Source organism: Populus nigra, chromosome 19 (assembly GCF_951802175.1).
Source record: "Populus nigra chromosome 19, ddPopNigr1.1, whole genome shotgun sequence".
Taxonomy (NCBI): domain Eukaryota; kingdom Viridiplantae; phylum Streptophyta; class Magnoliopsida; order Malpighiales; family Salicaceae; genus Populus; species Populus nigra.
The window spans coordinates 8821715-8838941 of record NC_084870.1 but is presented as its reverse complement, the minus strand read 5'-3'; the positions used below and the strand labels follow the sequence as shown (position 1 = coordinate 8838941).

The following is a 17227-nucleotide window of genomic DNA, read 5'->3' as shown; positions in this document are numbered from 1 at the left end:
TATAGGAATTGACCTAACATAACCCAATCAATTTAATAGATCAAAAAAAATCTGAAATACTAGTAAAAATCTTGTTTGACACATAAAAATTGAAGATAATGTTTTTTCTAAAAAAAATAATGAGATGATAATATATTTTATCAATTTATGTCAATCCGTGTTAATTTGTAAAATCCACAACTTGAATTATGAAACCATGATAACCCATATAAAATAAATTAAAACGGGTTATGAATCTTAATTTCTAATCAACCCAATATTGAATAATGAAAATTTAAAAAAATCAGTTAAAAAATATCTCAAAATAAATGACTTGAGTCAACTTGTCAAAACCACAACCCTTGTAACAAGACTAATATAACCCGATGAAAAGAGAATAAAAAAATATTATGAAGCCCGATTATCAATCAACTCAATATTAAATGATAAAATTAAAATAATAATATAAAAAATCTTGAATCAAACCGCTAAACACATGACCCTGGTAATAAGACTAAGAAAGCCTTACAGAAAATAAACAAAAAAAAATGATCAAAGTCAATTCAGGTTATCGTGCCAAATTCTTGATCTAGTCACGAGATTGAGATAGCCCTATAAAAAAATTAAAATAAATTATGAAGTATAATTCTCAATAAACTTACTGTTAAATGATAAAATTATATATATATATATATATATATATATATATATATTAAATGACATAGTAAAATGTCCTGAATCTATTAAGGTTAACCCGTGATCCTGGTTACGAAACCAAAATAACTTTGTAGAAAATAAACCAAAATAAATCATGAAACTTAATTCATAATCAGCAATGTTGAATAATGACATTGAAAAAATACTAATTAAAAAAAAACACTCGAGTCAACCGAATTAACATACTAAATTTATAATATGAGTTATAAAATTGATATAACTACATAAAAAATAATATATAATAAATCATAATGTCTAATCTCTAATAAACCAAACGTGAAAGAATAAAACATCACAAATATACATAGATTAAAAACATAAAAATATAATGGAAAAAATATTATTACAAATAATATTTTGTGAGGTGATATAGAATAAAAACTATAATTATTTTAACTGTTGTTAATTGATTCAACCTGTGTTATAAAAAATATATACTCGATTTGTTTGATTATATATGGATTCATATCAAGATAGATCTATTGCCAATCCTATCAATTTATCAATGGTTATCTGTTAGTATTAAAAAATAGAGATAATTGAATTTAACCACGAGATATAAATATTTTCAATTTCCTAGCATCTTCATGTGATATTTTTTTATTGAAACCAAGAAGTGACTGTCACTCGCTCATTGGCCAGCTACCACTATAATTGGTCCCAGCTACCACTATAATTGGTCCCAACTACCAAGCTCTTTCATATCGCGTGGATATAAAAAAGCAAAATCCTTTGCGCTACTCCATAACGTAATCGTATTCGGTATGAATACATTCCACACCGTCTCTCTCCATTTCACCTCAAGCGCGTGCATCTACTTCACCATTTAGATCCTCACAACGTACAAACACAACTTAATTGGTTGAGATCCACCACCCTGTCTCATGGCGCGTGGAAAGATTGTTATTATCTGGCGTTTCGATTTTTAAAAGAAACAGGGAGGGAATTAGATTTCAATCATTGAAAGGAAAAATAAATAACAATTAAAGAAAGAAAAAAAACAGCTAAAACATACCGCCCGTCCCTTTATTGTCTCTCCTTTGTATCAACCAATTACGGATCCTTATTTTTTTTGTCCCTTCCTTTTCTAGCTTCAATTTCAAAACCTAATTTTTCAAATTCCTGACTGAAAAAGATGGGATTATGGGAAGCTTTTCTCAACTGGATACGAAGGTAACCTTTGCATCCCTGTGTTTCTGTTTGGATGTCGAGAAAGTTTGGGACTTTTCTTTTCTTTTGTTGCTTGGTTTGGTTATAAAGATTGATAGCTGGAGATTTGGGGCTTAAATTGCTATTTGAGTTTTGATTTTAATTGATAGTTTTAGTGTCAAATTAACCTATAAATGAAAAGGCTCAGATTATTGTTTTATAAAACTTAATTGGGAATCTAATGGGGGATTTATATGAAATTTGAAATTCTTGGTTAAGATATTTGAAGGGAGAACGTGGAATTTGTTTTAAGAGTTTATTGGTAGGTGATATTATTTGGTTGACTGTTTAATGGCTGTTTGTTTATATGAAATCACAGGATGCTTTAGATGTAATACTTGATTTTCAACGCCTGGAATTAGTTTTAATTGGTTATTCGGAGCATAGAATTCGTCAGTTTAACCTCTTTAAAGCTCCGTGAACTTGATACCGTGATTTTTTGAACTGGAGCAGCATCACTTTTTGATGGAAGCGCATGGCTGTATCAACTACCGTTTTCCTTCACAGTTATTTGAGAATTTGAAGCTGTAATGCTTTGGTTGCACTGAATTCTATACATGATGTTTCATAAGCAGCGTGAAAAAGGGAAACACGGTGTTCTGTAGTATGCCGGCAGCTCTATCATACAATGTCTTGTTGGTTCGACTCTGTTTTTGTCTCTACGTTTGAGTCTTGTTTGTTCTTCTTTCAACTTTCCACAACGAGTGGGAAAAGTTCAATTTGTATTGAACAGTTTACTGGTTTTTAAAATAATCGAAGAGATTTTGATTCCCAAGTAGTGTACCCTGCCTTTTGAAAGTCATTTATTTTGTAGCCTTTGCTGTGAAAAACATATTCTGTGAGATCATTAAACCTTATTACCACTGGCCTCTTCACTCCTTATTCTTTTTGGATGGGCTTTGAAGATCTCTATGTGTGAAAAGTTAGCTTCTGGGAAGCCTTTGCATTAGGGTAGACCGTTTGTTTGTATTTGAATGTCCTTGTCTGAACTATTGAGATGGTTGACATGAATTTTCACTCTTGGATTGTGAGCTTCTCATTTTAAATTGCGAGCCTGTTTGGGTTGAAATGACCAGTCATCCATGCTGCTCATCTTTTCTGTTGCTATCTAACCTGGAAAGACTTTTACACATAATTTAATCTTTCTTTCTAATTATTTTTATTTAATGGTTGTAGTCTCTTTTTCAAGCAAGAAATGGAGCTGTCTCTAATAGGACTTCAGAATGCTGGGAAGACTTCTCTTGTAAATGTTATTGCGGTAAGTAAGAGTTCTTGTGAGAGGCGTGATCTATATTTTATATGTTTCTCTCCTCCTTTGGTTTGGATGCTGATGGCTGTATTTTTGTTTCTGGCTGTTGATTCTAGACTGGTGGATATAGTGAAGACATGATCCCAACAGTAAGCCGTTATCTCACAAATTGTCATTCCATTATGCAGAAAATTTTGCCTAAGAAGTTTTCATTCTGCCTGTAATTCTTTTTATATCACTATCACATTAATCCTATTGACATTCAAGTCACCTCTTTCATCATCAGGTTGGATTTAATATGAGGAAGGTTACAAAAGGCAATGTCACAATAAAGTTGTGGGATCTCGGAGGTCAACCACGATTCCGTAGTATGTGGGAGAGATATTGTCGTGCAGTTTCGGCCATTGTGTATGTCTCACACTGCTTAATATTCTCATAACACTGTCTTTGAACTTGGAAGACTCTCATTATATTAGTTTTAAACATGTTCATTGCTTATTAATAATTACAGATGATGTTTTGTCTTTTGTTTTGTTCTTTATTTTTTTCTCCTTTGTGAAAAAAACATGTGTTAGCCGGTCTTTTAGGGATAATAATCTCTCATAGTAATTGCTGGGGATGTTTTTCTGTGATTTCAGTTGAAGTGCTTTTATAGTGTCATTGCAAGAGACTTTGGATGTAGAAGATCCTATTTATGCAGTGCCCTAAATAGAAGAGTTGCATTTCCACTTTGGCCCTTTCATCTACATTATGGTTTATGTTTATAGCACTCTCTGTTGCATATGCACCTTTGTATTTCAAAGCTAAGCATGAGGAGTACAATGTACCATTTTTGTCATGAGGGTGCTGAAACCAGTTAAATAAGTGACTCTTCATGTTGTTCAAAAATTTGTTTATGGATAAGATATCTTTTACTATCCACTGTCTGGTAAACCAGCTTAATGAATTATATATTATTTGTTTTTCTTTGTTTTTTCATGCAGATATGTCGTGGATGCTGCTGATTATGATAATTTATCTGTCTCAAAAAGTGAACTTCATGATCTTTTGAGTAAACCGTCATTGAGTGGTATCCCTTTGTTAGTACTGGGAAATAAGATTGACAAACCAGGATCCTTGTCTAAGGAAGATTTTATGGAACAAATGTAAGTTCACTAGATATCTTAAGATGCATGCAGGAGGCTGTAAAACAATTTTGTATTATCAGTGTTCAGAGCATTTTATGCTAAGAATTATGTTATTCTGTGCAGGGGGCTTAAGTCCATCACCGACAGAGAAGTATGCTGCTACATGATCTCATGCAAGAACTCAACCAACATCGATACAGTTATTGACTGGCTTGTAAAACATTCAAAATCAAAGAATTGAGCATCAGTTCCTGTACTTTTCAGCTTTCGCAGCCACGATTTTGAGTTGCTAGTTAAAGTTCGTCTGCTGTGTCTAACTGGGTTATCGATGTCTGACCATTGTCTTTCATTTCTCCTGTGGGCTCTAGTTAATGTATGTATCATTTGAGTTCACGTCCAAGTGTTATTGACACACTAGTAATGTTTGGTTGCGTACTGGTTTGATTTTTATGGACAAATATTAATCAATTAGTGTGATTTCCTAGTACAAACTTGCGACACAGTGATTTTCAATGAATAATGGTCTTTGCCCGTATTGGCACTTTTGTATTTCTTTGAGATGCTGGTACTTGGTAGAACCGGATCTATTTAAAGTATTTTTTTAAAAATTTGATTATTTTTTTAAATTAATATTTTTAAATATTTTTAAATTATTTTAATATGATGATATTAAAAATAAATTTTTTAAAATAAAAAATATTATCTTAATATATTTTTAAATAAAAAAATATTTTAAAAAACATTAGGAATTAAATTTTTAAACTGATGGTTACATTCCTATGGAATAGCTGCTGTGCATGCATGGTACACCCGTGGTCGAGACCAATTTTTGGTTGTGGTTTAAACTGTAACACCTATGGCCTAGTTCTAGTTGAGGGACTCGTAAAAAGGTATCGCTGTCAAAAAGCAGGCCACAAATAACAAATCTTTGCTCAGGCGTGAAAGAAATAACATTTTAGTTAGTCAGTGACACCGCAAGAGTAGAAATCTCCCAGTTGGACTCGTGGATCCTATCTAAAAAGAAGGCAGAAAAATAAAGATCACTGATTAAAATTTGCTAAACAAAGATTTTCAGATTATTTTAATATATTAATATTAAAAATAAAATAAATTTATTTTAATAAATTTTTAAATAAAAATACTTTAAAAACCAATCCCTATCACTTATTAACCAAATACAAAAACCCACCTCGGGTTATAATCCCCGTCACCATCCTCCTAGTTTGCTTTAGAAACCAATATTAAAGTAGCTTAGCGTAGGCCTTGATGTCTATGGGCCACTGCTGTTAAGGCGACAACCCTGATTATATAATAATCCAAGTACAGTTATATAACCTAAAAACGGTAGCATACATAAATATTTGAAAAACACCTGAGCACTTGATGTTGTTTCCCGTAATAAAACCAACCACCCAACCAACCAAATTGGAAACCAACAACTGTCTTATCTTTTGGCTTTTTCGAGTTTTGACCTCAGTCAAATGCACACTTATCATGGTTTGTTTGTTTGCCTGGAAAACCGAGGAGAAGTGTAGAGAAAACGACTTCGAAAATCCTGTCCTCATTTTCTCTTCCCTTCCCACTGTTTTCCTGGCACTCGAATGGAGTATCAACAGTGACATCCCCCGTGGAACGTTTTCGGGCTATGTGTGCCTGTATTGTAACCACTAACCGTCTACTCTCTCTCCGAATGTAGAGTATAATTGAGTTGACAAATTAAAGGTATTAGAAGTGACAACTTGTAGTGATAATTTGTGGGTTCTGGTTATTTTTGTTTGTTATGTGGATTTTATGTGCTGGTGGTTGTTTTGTTTTGTTTTGTGAAAACTTCTGGGTTGCAGCTTTTGCCAAGTGTAGTTGCGGCACTCTTTTTTTAAATTTTTTTTTTAGGCTTTTCCTTTTATTTGGTGTGAGATTCTATTCTGTATAAGCCATTAATATAATCCTGTTTTGTTGGATTTCAAGAGTTATAATACTGGACTAGATGTCTGGTTGCATATTCTTGTACCCTTTATTTCCGTGTTTTTTTTGCCTCGTGTTGTGGCTGTATGCAATGGAGATCGTATATTTGTTGTTTTGTTTTATATTCCATGCACAGGATATTGTGGTTTATCTTACTTTATGACCGATGACTGTGTTGCCAATCGTACTCGAGCATTATTTTGTAATAGAACATCCAATTAGGGCTTGTAAAACTAATAAGTTTACAGGCATGCTTCGTGAATTCCATATGCTTCACCACTGTCTGTGCTTTGGCAGCAAGGGTGGACAAAATTGAGGGCCTCTTGCACCTAATCAGGCTGCAGAATATTTTCATTTACGAAGCCTAAACTTAAATCTTGTTGTTCCAAGGTAGTATTCAGTACATATTTGTTATCTGTGCAGTCCATTCCTAGTAATTTTTGGTGACCTATAGTAAATCAGATATTTGTCACTGTTGTTATTTTTCTGCAATCATTTACCAATCAAACTGTTTGCTGTGGAACTTCTTTTCTAACATGATGTTGTGACTGGACCATGAATATTCTGCTGTAACATGATGTCTCTGGTTCCATCTTGCATTCTCATCTCAGAAGTCAACTCCATTTATTTATTCCATGTGGGTTGAGTTGGGATTTAATTTTCTGTGATTCTCTAAATATTCTATAAAGTTTGGGCAAAAAAAGAAAAAAAAGAACTGATTGCAACCTCTCATGAATAGCAAGATTCTAACGGGGCATTCTGAGAATCATACTCGGGACCTCTCGCACCCAAAGTGAGAATCATACCACTAGACCAAATGCCCTTTGTGATCTGGGAAAGCAAAACCTAAATGGTCATTGAATTTCTGAAACAGGAAAATGGCCATTCTATGCTGGAATTGGTTGCTTTACACCCTGAGAATTTGTCTCATTCACTTTGAATTGTCTAACTAAATTTTTTCATATTCACCAACTTAATCAGATGCATTCCTGAGTTTCTTAACCATGATTTGTATCACTGAAGGTTCTTCTTAAGATTTTCTTTTCCTTCGAACATTGACAGGCTCTACTACATTGAGTAAAATGTTGCAGAAACAGAAAGGCTTATATTGATAAATGTGTTGAAGGCATGAATATCGATTACAAGCTGCTTTGACATTATATATCCTACCATTTTAGATATATATCCTACCATTTTAGATACGTGACAGGACTGAGCTGACTATACATTTGGCAGAAAGCTGATCACTACAATGCTATGCCGAACAGACCAAACCTTTTGATTTGTTGCTATACAAGTTGACTTTTAAAATCTTTCCCATGCTGCAGCATCAACTCTTGCATTAAAATTAGCTTTGGGTATGTTTTCTGTTCTCTTATTTTTGTCATGTCAATTGAGTTACTGAATTTGTTGCATCAAATTGATGCGTACACTATTTGGCAGGTTCAGGTAAATGACTTTTTCCTATGGCTGAAGCCAGTGACAGATGTGAGCCTTTCTTTCATACCTTGATTTCAGCAAAGTCTGCTTATTTATTGGTCAGCTTATTGGTAATGAATCTTACCATAAAAGAAATGTATCTGAATTTTCTTTAATATATTATGTTTTACTGTTAGAGTTGACTTTAGGTTCTTTGCTAAAATGTTTGAAACTGAAAACTAAAACTATATGAATTTTCAACTTTCTGGGAGCCTAAAATTTACATGAATCATTAAATTCCTGAATCCACAAGGCCGTCAATCAGTTGAAACTTGTTTAGAGATATTAAACAATTAGTTCATCACGCTTGATGCAGGCATATATGTACCTTTCCCTCCTTGTTAACTCTGCTGATTTATTTATTTCCAATACCGTGGCACAGAATCTTGTTGAAAGACTGACATATCTGAATATCAAAATTTTAATATCATAGTTTTTCAGTTTGACCTTAGGCTGACAATTCTGCTCTACACGTTAAAGCTGCCATGTGGAAGAGAGAAAACCAAACATTATGGCTAGAGTGAAAAATGGGGCATTCCGAGAATCAAACTCGGGACCTCTCGCACCCAAAGCGAGAATCATACCACTAGACCAAATGCCCAGCCGATGATATATTATGACAATCTGTCTTAATGCTCTTACAACCGCAAGTTGAAGGTATACAGCATAGTTTTCCCCTGGAAGGTCAATTAGCCATGACACTTTGAGGTGTGCCAGTCTTCTTATTGGTTTTATGACCTCTTTTCTAGCAAAAAGAGTGGAAAGAGTAATCATTTGAGTTTCAAGTCTAATGCCTTTCTTTTAGTAAATAAGTTTCAAGTCTAATGCCTTTATTTTAGTTAATAAATAGTACATTTCTCTCCAAAGGATCAAAGTTTCTATGGTGTAAATTGAGAACCACTGATTTTTTGTGTAGTTCTACTGGCTCTTTATTGCACTTGCAGTTGGGAACTCCGAGTGAACACTGGACTCTAGATGGCAATCTGTTTTCAGGTTTTAATGTTGTTCTGTCCACCCATAAAATGAAGCATTTCTTCTCAATTTATTGATAAAAAATGTTCTGAGAAAAGTTTCTGGGTTAAGTGAGAGTTTTGAGTTGAGCGGTGGTCAATTAATATACTAGTACAACGGTGCCTTTTGGCTCTTTCTAGTCAAATCTTACCTGCTGTAAGAAATTAATTTCCCTTTTGATTTATCTGATTTAACTTTGCAGCTTATATCCCTCAAAATTGTATCTCCTTTATTTGGTGTTGCCTGCTGCAGTCCTTGACCAGATGTTCTTTTCTGGTGTTATTAGAAGGTTGTAAGAAGAAATAGACCAGTCATATTCTGGTGAGGTGTTCTTCTCAATACGGTGAACAAATTCACATCACTGCTATGTAAAGAATGTCCAAACAATGGTATGTTTCTATTGTCTAATTTTGGCTCTCAAAATGTTTTCATACATTTGGCAGGGTTGAGGTATGCCATACATGGTTTTGTTTGATTGCTTGTGCACAAGCACATTTCTAGATTTCCTGCCTTGATTTCACAACCAACTGTTCTTTACTTGTCAATTTCCATGATGTAGGATCTTATCTGAAAGGCACTCATATTGTATGTGTATTCTGACGTTGTCATATTGTATTGAAGTTGACTTTGACTAGATCACAGGGCTAGGTCAATTTTTGTAACAATAATATGAGAACCTACCCCAAAAAATAAATAATAAAAAAATGGAAATAAAAAATTATTAGAAACTGAATCCTTAAAATCTGACTGGAAAATTTTTGGGGCATTCCGAGAATCGAACTCGGGACCTCTCGCACCCAAAGCGAGAATCATACCACTAGACCAAATGCCCATTTCTTGATGTGTATTTTATTTAAATGTTAATTAATGTCTTCTACTATTGCTCCTGATAATTTTAAAGTGAGTTGTAGCCACTCCAGTGGATCAAACATTTTCTATTGTCAGGCCTTTTGGCAGGTCTTATTTCCATTCCTCTAGTGGATGGAATGCAAAAAACTGTATAGAAATCCTCTAGAGTGGATTCCTTTTCTTTTCCCCAATTGCTAGAGACAAAAGCAGGGATGGTTATGCGTCTCAATATGCGTGTATAAATGTACAGACACACATGTATATGTTTATTTTCATTGTGACGAATGAATAAAATGCCACAAATGACATTATTTGGCACAAAATTTGAGTATTTGAAATATTTTTCCGTTTAGTTGCTCCGGGGGAAGATAATATTTTACTGCAGAGGATGTGTGCTTCACAATTCATCTTCTTTGCTTCAGCACCTCTTGCTGCATTCTCTGTGAAAATGTTAATTACAATATGATCTCTATTCTGGAATATTTTTCAATTATGATGCAAATCAACTAAAATGTAATATTCATTTGTCATAATATTTTGAGATCCTTGTCTGAAAATATTACATATTTACCAAGTCAGGACTCTAGAAGGCACAGAACTGGGAATTATTTTTGTTTTAGTCTACAGTTAAATTAGGCTTAGTTGTGCTGATTGACTAGAGTTGATTCTATCAGTGACGTTTCATGTTAGGCAACATGTCATAATTATGTTTAGTGATAAGAGTTGAGTACTTATCAATGGAGTTTCTTGCTAGATAGTACGCCATTCATGAGTAGTTATGATGTGAGGATGCATGGTAGCATAGCTTGAAAGTATAGCAAATAAGCGGGGAAGGGATGAATGGCGAGTGTGGTGGAAAGCTGATCACAAAATGCCACATTCAAGATATCAGAACCTTCTACATGTGAAGGGGCATTCCGAGAATTGAACTTGGGACCTCTCGCACCTTAAGCAAGAATCATACCACTAGACCAAATGCCCAATTGCCGAGGCTGATTTTTCTAATTCTCTTTGCATGAAGTTTCTGATAAATTTGAAGTGAATTCTTTTCTTGTGGTTCAACAGTTTCTGGTCTCTTGGATTTGAATGAAGTTTCTTATGTCATTTCCCTGGTATGTTAAAGAGTGAATAACTTCTAAAAGTTCTTTTTCACTCTTTGGATCAATTGGAACTTGTGTATACAGAGGGTAATGGTACTGAATGTTTGAATTTAGAATGCTTGATGCAGGAATCTTTTTAGCTTGTTCACCTTGTTTTCAATCTCTAATGTTTACTTCAAAAAAAATATATATTTCTTTGCCATGGAATCTTGTCAGAAATTAATATTTTGGAATATATCAGAATCTCATATCATAGCTTTCTGGTTGGATATTCCGCTCAGAATATTAAAATTGTGGCTGTCATTTGGAAACGATCAAATTGATTAAAAAGGCAGAATTGGGGCATTCCGAGAATCGAACTCGGGACCTCTTGCACCCAAAGCAAGAATCATACCACTAGACCAAATGCCCGTTTGATGTTCTTCTTTCCTCTAAATTGTAATCAACATATTGTACCTCCACCTCCTCCTTTTACTTTAAAGTGAATTAGAAACATTATATTGGTTGAATCTTTAAACATTTTCTGTTGTGCTTTGGTGAGTTCTTAGTTAGGATGGGGTGCAGAAATTATAAATGCATTTATGCTTGTTGAGATCTGTATTTATGTAATCACTTCAAGCCACATTCCCAACCTCTTAGATTTCATGTTGTGTTAGCTTCTTTATACCAGACCTTTTTCTTTTCTTTACTCCTAATTGGAACAATCAAAGGCTAGGATGAATATATAAGTGTCCATATATGTTCATTTCATTAATGATAAATATATTGACTGCCTCAGAATCTCAGATGACCCAAATTTGCTCCAACTTTTGAGTCTTCGAGTCTTCTCCGTTTCCTTGTGCCCGAGCTAGTTTCTCAGAAAGGACGCGTTATATTTTTACCCAAAGGATGACGGCATGGCTTCACAATATTCATACTTCATAACATTTTGAGGTCCTCGCATGCAAATATTTCAACATCCTGATAAATTCTGCGTCTGAAATCTATATGTAGCAGAATCTTGCAGAATGATTTCGTGATGATATAATTAGATTTAGGGGGAAACCATCTAGTTGGCCATGCTCATTATTCATTCCAAAGGCAATCATTAGATGATGCAATGATCAATCAGACTTTGCAAACCATGTAGCTTACTGTTTGCAGGTTCTTTTTCAAGTGCTGCTCTGATATCGAGATAAAGATGGTAACTCTATCATTGAGCCTTACACAAGGTACATTCCATTTGGAATCTGATGCTACACGGCTTGTGTTGAGTCTGTACGAATGGAATGAAGTTTCAATTAGATAGTTTATGCTTTATGAGTTGTTCTAATACTAGGAATCTAGGATGCTTAGCAGCATAACTTAATATTTAATTTGGGGTAGGGATGAGATGACTGGCGAGTTAGGTGGAAAGGTGATCAGAAAATGCCATGCTAAGAAAATGGCAGAACTTTCTTTTGTGTGAAGCTGTAAAAAATGAACGCACACTCATGTATGTGTGTGCATTTTAGGGTGCTGGTGCTGGGGTGCTTGTCTTCCCCAATTTGGTTGTCTTTGGTAGGTTATTCTTAATATTAAAACTACTGGCAGGGTAAGTAAATGGCTCTTCTTTTCTTGATGAACGAGGCTAGACACAGGTATATTCCTTGCTTGCTTATCTTGATTTGAGCACCGTAGTCATATATTCACTCATAATTCATTGGGAAGAGGCTTGTGCTTGTCAGAAAACATATACCAGGATTTGCAGCTGACCACAGTTGGGTTGAGGTTAGTTTCCTTTGCTAAAATATTTCAAATTGTCGTCTGCTAAGGAAGAAAAAAAAAAGCATATTGATTGGCAGATTTTAGTGAGCCAAAAGGGGCATTCCGAGGATTGAACTCGGGACCTCTGGCACCCTAGTTGCTGAAGTTTGCCCGTTTCTCAAAATATTTTATCCATGAAGGCCGTGCTATTTAAAGTGAATTCTATATAGCGGGTCATCAGCTTCTGGTCTCTTTGATTCTTGCAGTTTTTAAAGCGACTTGCATGCAAATGACTTCCAAAGTTATTTATTACGTTTGATTAATTGGTACTTTTGTCTACTTGTGTTAATAATAATGGATACATTATTTAATTTATCATGCTTGATACAGGAATCTTTCTAGCCTGTCCAACTTGGTATAAGCGTCTGCTAATCTATTTTTCAATTTGGCATAGCTAATATGTCTGAATATAAAAATGTTATATCGTAGTTTTCTTCGTTTGACCCCTGGCTGGATATTCGGCTCCGCATGTTACGTTAAAAATGTTATTATAGAAGATGGAAAATCATATGCATTCTATAGAATGATGAAGAAAATCATATGTTACTCGGGACCTCTCGCACCCAAAGCGAGAATCATACCACTAGACCAAATGCCCAGCTAGTGATATTTATCATGTGCTGTTTGTAATAAAACAAGTGCAGCTACAAGTTGGAGCTAGGTAATAGTTGGCAATTATTTTAAAATTAACCTGAAAAATAATATGTTGGTTGGTGATTTAAAAATATGAATTAAACTGGGGGCATTACAAGAATGTAACTCAGGAACTCTTACATCAAAAGCGAGAATCATACCACCAGATCAAATGCCAATTTTCTGAGTTCTCCAAACCAAAAGCGAATGAAGCTGGGGCATTCCAAGAATCGAACTCGGGACCTCTCGCACCCATCTGTTTATGTTTTTCATTTGTCTTCTAACTATTCTTTTGCTTACTTAGATTAAGGCTTCACTATGATATGGTCCTGTATGAAATTGAATGGAGTTTCTCATTGAGATGAGTTTTTGTTGATATGCTAGCGAGGGATGCAAAGCCTGCACGTTGGAAGTTGAGTTTTTGTGTTGTTTTTTTTTATTTTTTAATGATGGGCATCTTCGAACTAATTTCTGGACATGAAAACCAGGTTTCTCACAGTTGGGCCTTAAGGAGGCCATCCTCACCTAGAGCGGTGTATATTCATGAGAAATTTTGATAACATGGGTAACATATCCATTTACCATGATCCACTACAGTGTTTTCATTCTCTAATGTGGTCGTTCTTTGTGCTCATGCCACTACTAAACGGCTACGGCTCTTATTTTACCAGATGGATGAGGCTAGACACAGATAAGATCCTAGCTTGGTCGTCCTGATTGCAGCACCATGTGAAGATGTATACTCACTGGGAAGAGTTTTGTTGCGAAAACAAGATAGCAGGACCATGCGATACTTTCATGTTAGTTTAGCGTCAGCTTTCATTGGCTAAAATATTCCACTGTAATCTGAGCTCGCAGGCAAAGCAAGAATTATACTTCTAGACCAAAATCCCAATTCGTAGTATTTATCATGAATTTTTTTATCAACTTGGCTGCCATAATTTTTTGCCGTTATTCCCTCTTGAAGTGGAGAATGTGGCTGGTGGGATGTGATAGAGTGCAAAAGCTAAAAACGGAGCGGAAAATTGGCTGTGCTCTTTCATACTATACCTGGCAATTAATACCCCGCCTTGAGTTTTTGCATGGCTTAATTATCATTAATCTATTCGCATAAAAAAAATTAGAAAAAGAAAAGACCGAAGAGTCATATTATTGTGTCTACTTCGTTAGCCGAGGTGGATCTCATTTAATGGGGGCGTTCCGAGAATCGAACTCGGGACCTCTCGCACCCAAAGCGAGAATCATACCACTAGACCAAACGCCCACTGTTGTGTGAGGAGAAAAACCTTAAGTATTTAATCTACAAACAAACCAAGTGATAGGAGATTCGAACTAGGTGTCATTTCACAACTTAACTCAAGTATAGAAAGGCATCTCCAGGTAAAATGCCTCCCACTGACATAAAGATGTCGTTTGGCCATATTATAAAATATAAATGTAGACGTGAAGATGTAATAATATTCACATCAGCTTGCTTGTGCCTGTGTTTTGAGCTTTAGCCGGAACATTTGAGATATGAACAGATGACCTGAGAGTGCACTAGATGATGTGGTATGACAAACCACATTTTCCGACAATACTCAGATTTTATTGAAAAGTCTTGTCATTAATTATGCTGGCGTGTGGCCGAAGACAATTTTACATGAATCCAGTTGCTCACTGGTCACTAGTTATATGCAGCATCATTAAAAAAAAACTTCGATTGATGCCTAATATTAAAAAGATTATCCATCTAGTGAATCACTAATTATAACTCATGGAAAAAGTAATCAAACGATCCTTAAAATATGAAAACGAAAGAGAAAGTAACAAGGCGCCCAGCTACCAGCTTCATGATGATATTCTAGTTTTAGACCCACCACCTTTGTGAAAAGATTAACTCATCCTGTTCTGTTCCGATCTACCTAGTAAATCATCTTTATATCGAATAATAGCTCCTTTTTCTCCGATTTTAAATTGCCTCATTAACCAACTTCTACCATCCTGTTGTTATCTATCATGCATGTTGTATTTTCTACGATTCCCATTACTATCTCGAGATGGCGGAAATAAAAGAACATGTTCCGTGTACCTCGTGTTTTGAAAGGTTAGAAATTCACTTTAAAATATGAATTCAAACACATTTTTCTCATTTCTATTATCGTTAACCAAACACAAACTAGATGTAGCAATCAAAATCAAAATATGAGGATTCTTTCTAAAACTAAAACTAGATGAGATGAGATCTTTAATAAATCTTGGAGCTAAAAGCTAGAACTGGACCTCCCAAGAGTAAAGAAAGAAAATATAATGATTACATCTGATAAGAAATTGCTTAGAAATCGGACAAATGATAGCTAAGTGGCCAGACCATTCCTATCAATCATGTACAAATTTGCTTTCATGTCACCCGCAATTCGCTGCAACCCTTTGATTGCTTTTAATCTCCTTCGAAGTCATCAGCTACGCTTCCTTGTCCTCGCTATAATAATCGAGCCAAAGACAGAAAACAGACGAGAAATATCACAACTGGTGCACAAGTGTTTAGGTTTCTAGCTCCCCATTTTGCTCTTCTTCTTCTTCTTCTTCTTCAAGGGAGAACAAGGATATGGCAGCCTTTGCAGGAACTCAACAAAAATGCATGGCTTGTGACAAGACTGTGTATCTTGTCGATAAGTTAACTGCTGATAACAGGGTTTTTCATAAGGCCTGCTTTAGATGCCACCATTGCAGGGGTACCCTCAAGGTAACATAAAATCTTTTTTCATGTTTAATTTTCTTGATCATTTTGTTTTTGACCATGTTTTATGCATCTTCTTTGAACTGTGATGTCTCAGGAAAACATTCTTCTTTTCAGAATTGTCTTTTTCATATTGTTTGCCAAACTATTTTTTTCATCAAGTTTCCTTCTGATCAGATCCAACAATACTCTTCTTTGTATCAATCTAGTTCCAAATTCCCAAGATTTCAATGCTTGTTAAAACTTTTTTTTTTAGCCAATTAATTACTCATTAAATTTCTTGACGAGCACTCGTTGACATTCTGTTTTATGTTTTGCAGTTAAGCAACTACTGTTCTTTTGAAGGGGTTCTGTACTGCAGACCTCATTATGACCAACTCTTCAAGAAAACTGGCAGTCTAGACAAGAGTTTTGAAGGTAAAAGCACAATCAAGCCATTATCAAAATTTACACGCTTCAAATCTTCTTAATATCACCAATAGCTAGTTAAAATATTCTAACTTAAATTCAATTTGCCCTGTCACTTTCTATAACTAATTTCTGTCAGGAACGCCGAAGATTGTGAAACCAGAAAAACCTGTTGATAATGAGGTAATCTCAAGATTGGAAATGAAAGTATGTTGTTTCATGCTATTTATTTTATTCAATTGCTATCCACTAATTAAGTACACTGAACTTGATGTGTCTCATAGAACGCCAGCAAAGTTTCGAATTTGTTTGCTGGCACCAGAGAAAAATGTGTAGGCTGCGACAAGACTGTCTATCCGATCGAGAAGGTAAGAGCCGTTTTAAGTGTGGTCTTTAGCTATAGAATCAGAGGACCATCCTCTTAAAAATGACCAACATTTTCTGAAGAGTGGTCTTTGATATTCTTACAGGTTACGGTAAATGGGACTCCATACCACAGGAGCTGTTTTAAGTGTACCCATGGAGGTTGTACTATAAGCCCATCTAACTACATTGCACATGAGGGAAAACTCTACTGCAAGCATCACCATATCCAACTTTTCAAGGAGAAGGGAAACTACAGTCAGCTTGAGAATGAACGTGAGAAAAATCCAGTCGTCAGCATCACTGCTGTAGAAATTGCTGCTGAATCATAATCAACTAAACACTACTTGTCACCATCTTTAGCTATTGCTTTTCATGTCCTTCCTACCATACATGGCAGTTCAGTTTCTTCATGGTTTTTCTTCTCTTCTGTATGTCAAGGATTAGTTTTCACTTGTAAGGTGAGATGTGTTGGTTTCTTATGGCTGTAATTTTGTTGGGACTATGATGTATCGTTGAATTTTCTGCCAAGATTTAGTAACCTAAGATACTTCGTGGCACAGTTTGTATCCTCTGTTTCCTCAAAATATGTAAAGATTGTGGTGTCCTGAACAATTATCACCGTGTTCTATTTAGC

General features: G+C 35.0%; 2 protein-coding genes, 1 long non-coding RNA gene and 4 other non-coding genes across 11 annotated transcripts; 3 read left to right on the top strand and 4 right to left on the bottom strand.

Annotated features, from left to right (window-relative positions):
• Positions 1 to 1684: 1684 nt before the first annotated feature.
• LOC133679355 (ADP-ribosylation factor-like protein 8a) lies at positions 1685 to 4830 on the top strand. Of its 2 annotated transcripts, XM_062101926.1 has the most exons (7): positions 1685 to 1869; positions 2359 to 2544; positions 3082 to 3163; positions 3271 to 3303; positions 3441 to 3562; positions 4138 to 4299; positions 4405 to 4830. In XM_062101926.1, exons 2-7 carry the CDS (start codon positions 2534 to 2536, stop codon positions 4520 to 4522), a joined length of 528 nt encoding a protein of 175 aa, XP_061957910.1. In that variant the 5' UTR covers positions 1685 to 1869; positions 2359 to 2533; the 3' UTR covers positions 4523 to 4830. The 2 variants fall into 2 exon arrangements, with proteins under 2 accessions (XP_061957910.1, XP_061957909.1); XM_062101925.1 differs by lacking the exon at positions 2359 to 2544.
• Positions 4831 to 5733: 903 nt separating this feature from the next.
• LOC133679933 (uncharacterized) lies at positions 5734 to 10813 on the top strand. 4 transcript variants are annotated; one of them, XR_009836233.1, is made up of 5 exons: positions 5734 to 6003; positions 6541 to 6633; positions 7306 to 7601; positions 7687 to 7793; positions 9020 to 10813. It is a non-coding gene; the product is annotated as an uncharacterized LOC133679933 (long non-coding RNA). The 4 variants fall into 4 exon arrangements; XR_009836232.1 differs by having other exon boundaries at positions 7687 to 9122; positions 10337 to 10813; XR_009836230.1 differs by having other exon boundaries at positions 7687 to 10813.
• TRNAP-UGG (transfer RNA proline (anticodon UGG)) lies at positions 8252 to 8323 on the bottom strand. Its single transcript has one exon. It is a non-coding gene; the product is annotated as a tRNA-Pro (tRNA).
• On the bottom strand, positions 9494 to 9565 carry TRNAP-UGG (transfer RNA proline (anticodon UGG)). The gene has a single exon. It is a non-coding gene; the product is annotated as a tRNA-Pro (tRNA).
• A 208-nt stretch (positions 10814 to 11021) lies between the features above and the next one.
• On the bottom strand, positions 11022 to 11093 carry TRNAP-UGG (transfer RNA proline (anticodon UGG)). The gene has a single exon. It is a non-coding gene; the product is annotated as a tRNA-Pro (tRNA).
• A 3199-nt stretch (positions 11094 to 14292) lies between these two features.
• On the bottom strand, positions 14293 to 14364 carry TRNAP-UGG (transfer RNA proline (anticodon UGG)). The gene has a single exon. It is a non-coding gene; the product is annotated as a tRNA-Pro (tRNA).
• A 1118-nt stretch (positions 14365 to 15482) lies between these two features.
• On the top strand, positions 15483 to 17205 carry LOC133680355 (LIM domain-containing protein WLIM1-like). The gene is made up of 5 exons (XM_062103253.1): positions 15483 to 15825; positions 16140 to 16236; positions 16367 to 16410; positions 16512 to 16595; positions 16698 to 17205. Exons 1-5 carry the CDS (start codon positions 15688 to 15690, stop codon positions 16920 to 16922), a joined length of 588 nt encoding a protein of 195 aa, XP_061959237.1. The 5' UTR covers positions 15483 to 15687; the 3' UTR covers positions 16923 to 17205.
• The last annotated feature ends 22 nt before the right edge of the window (positions 17206 to 17227 follow it).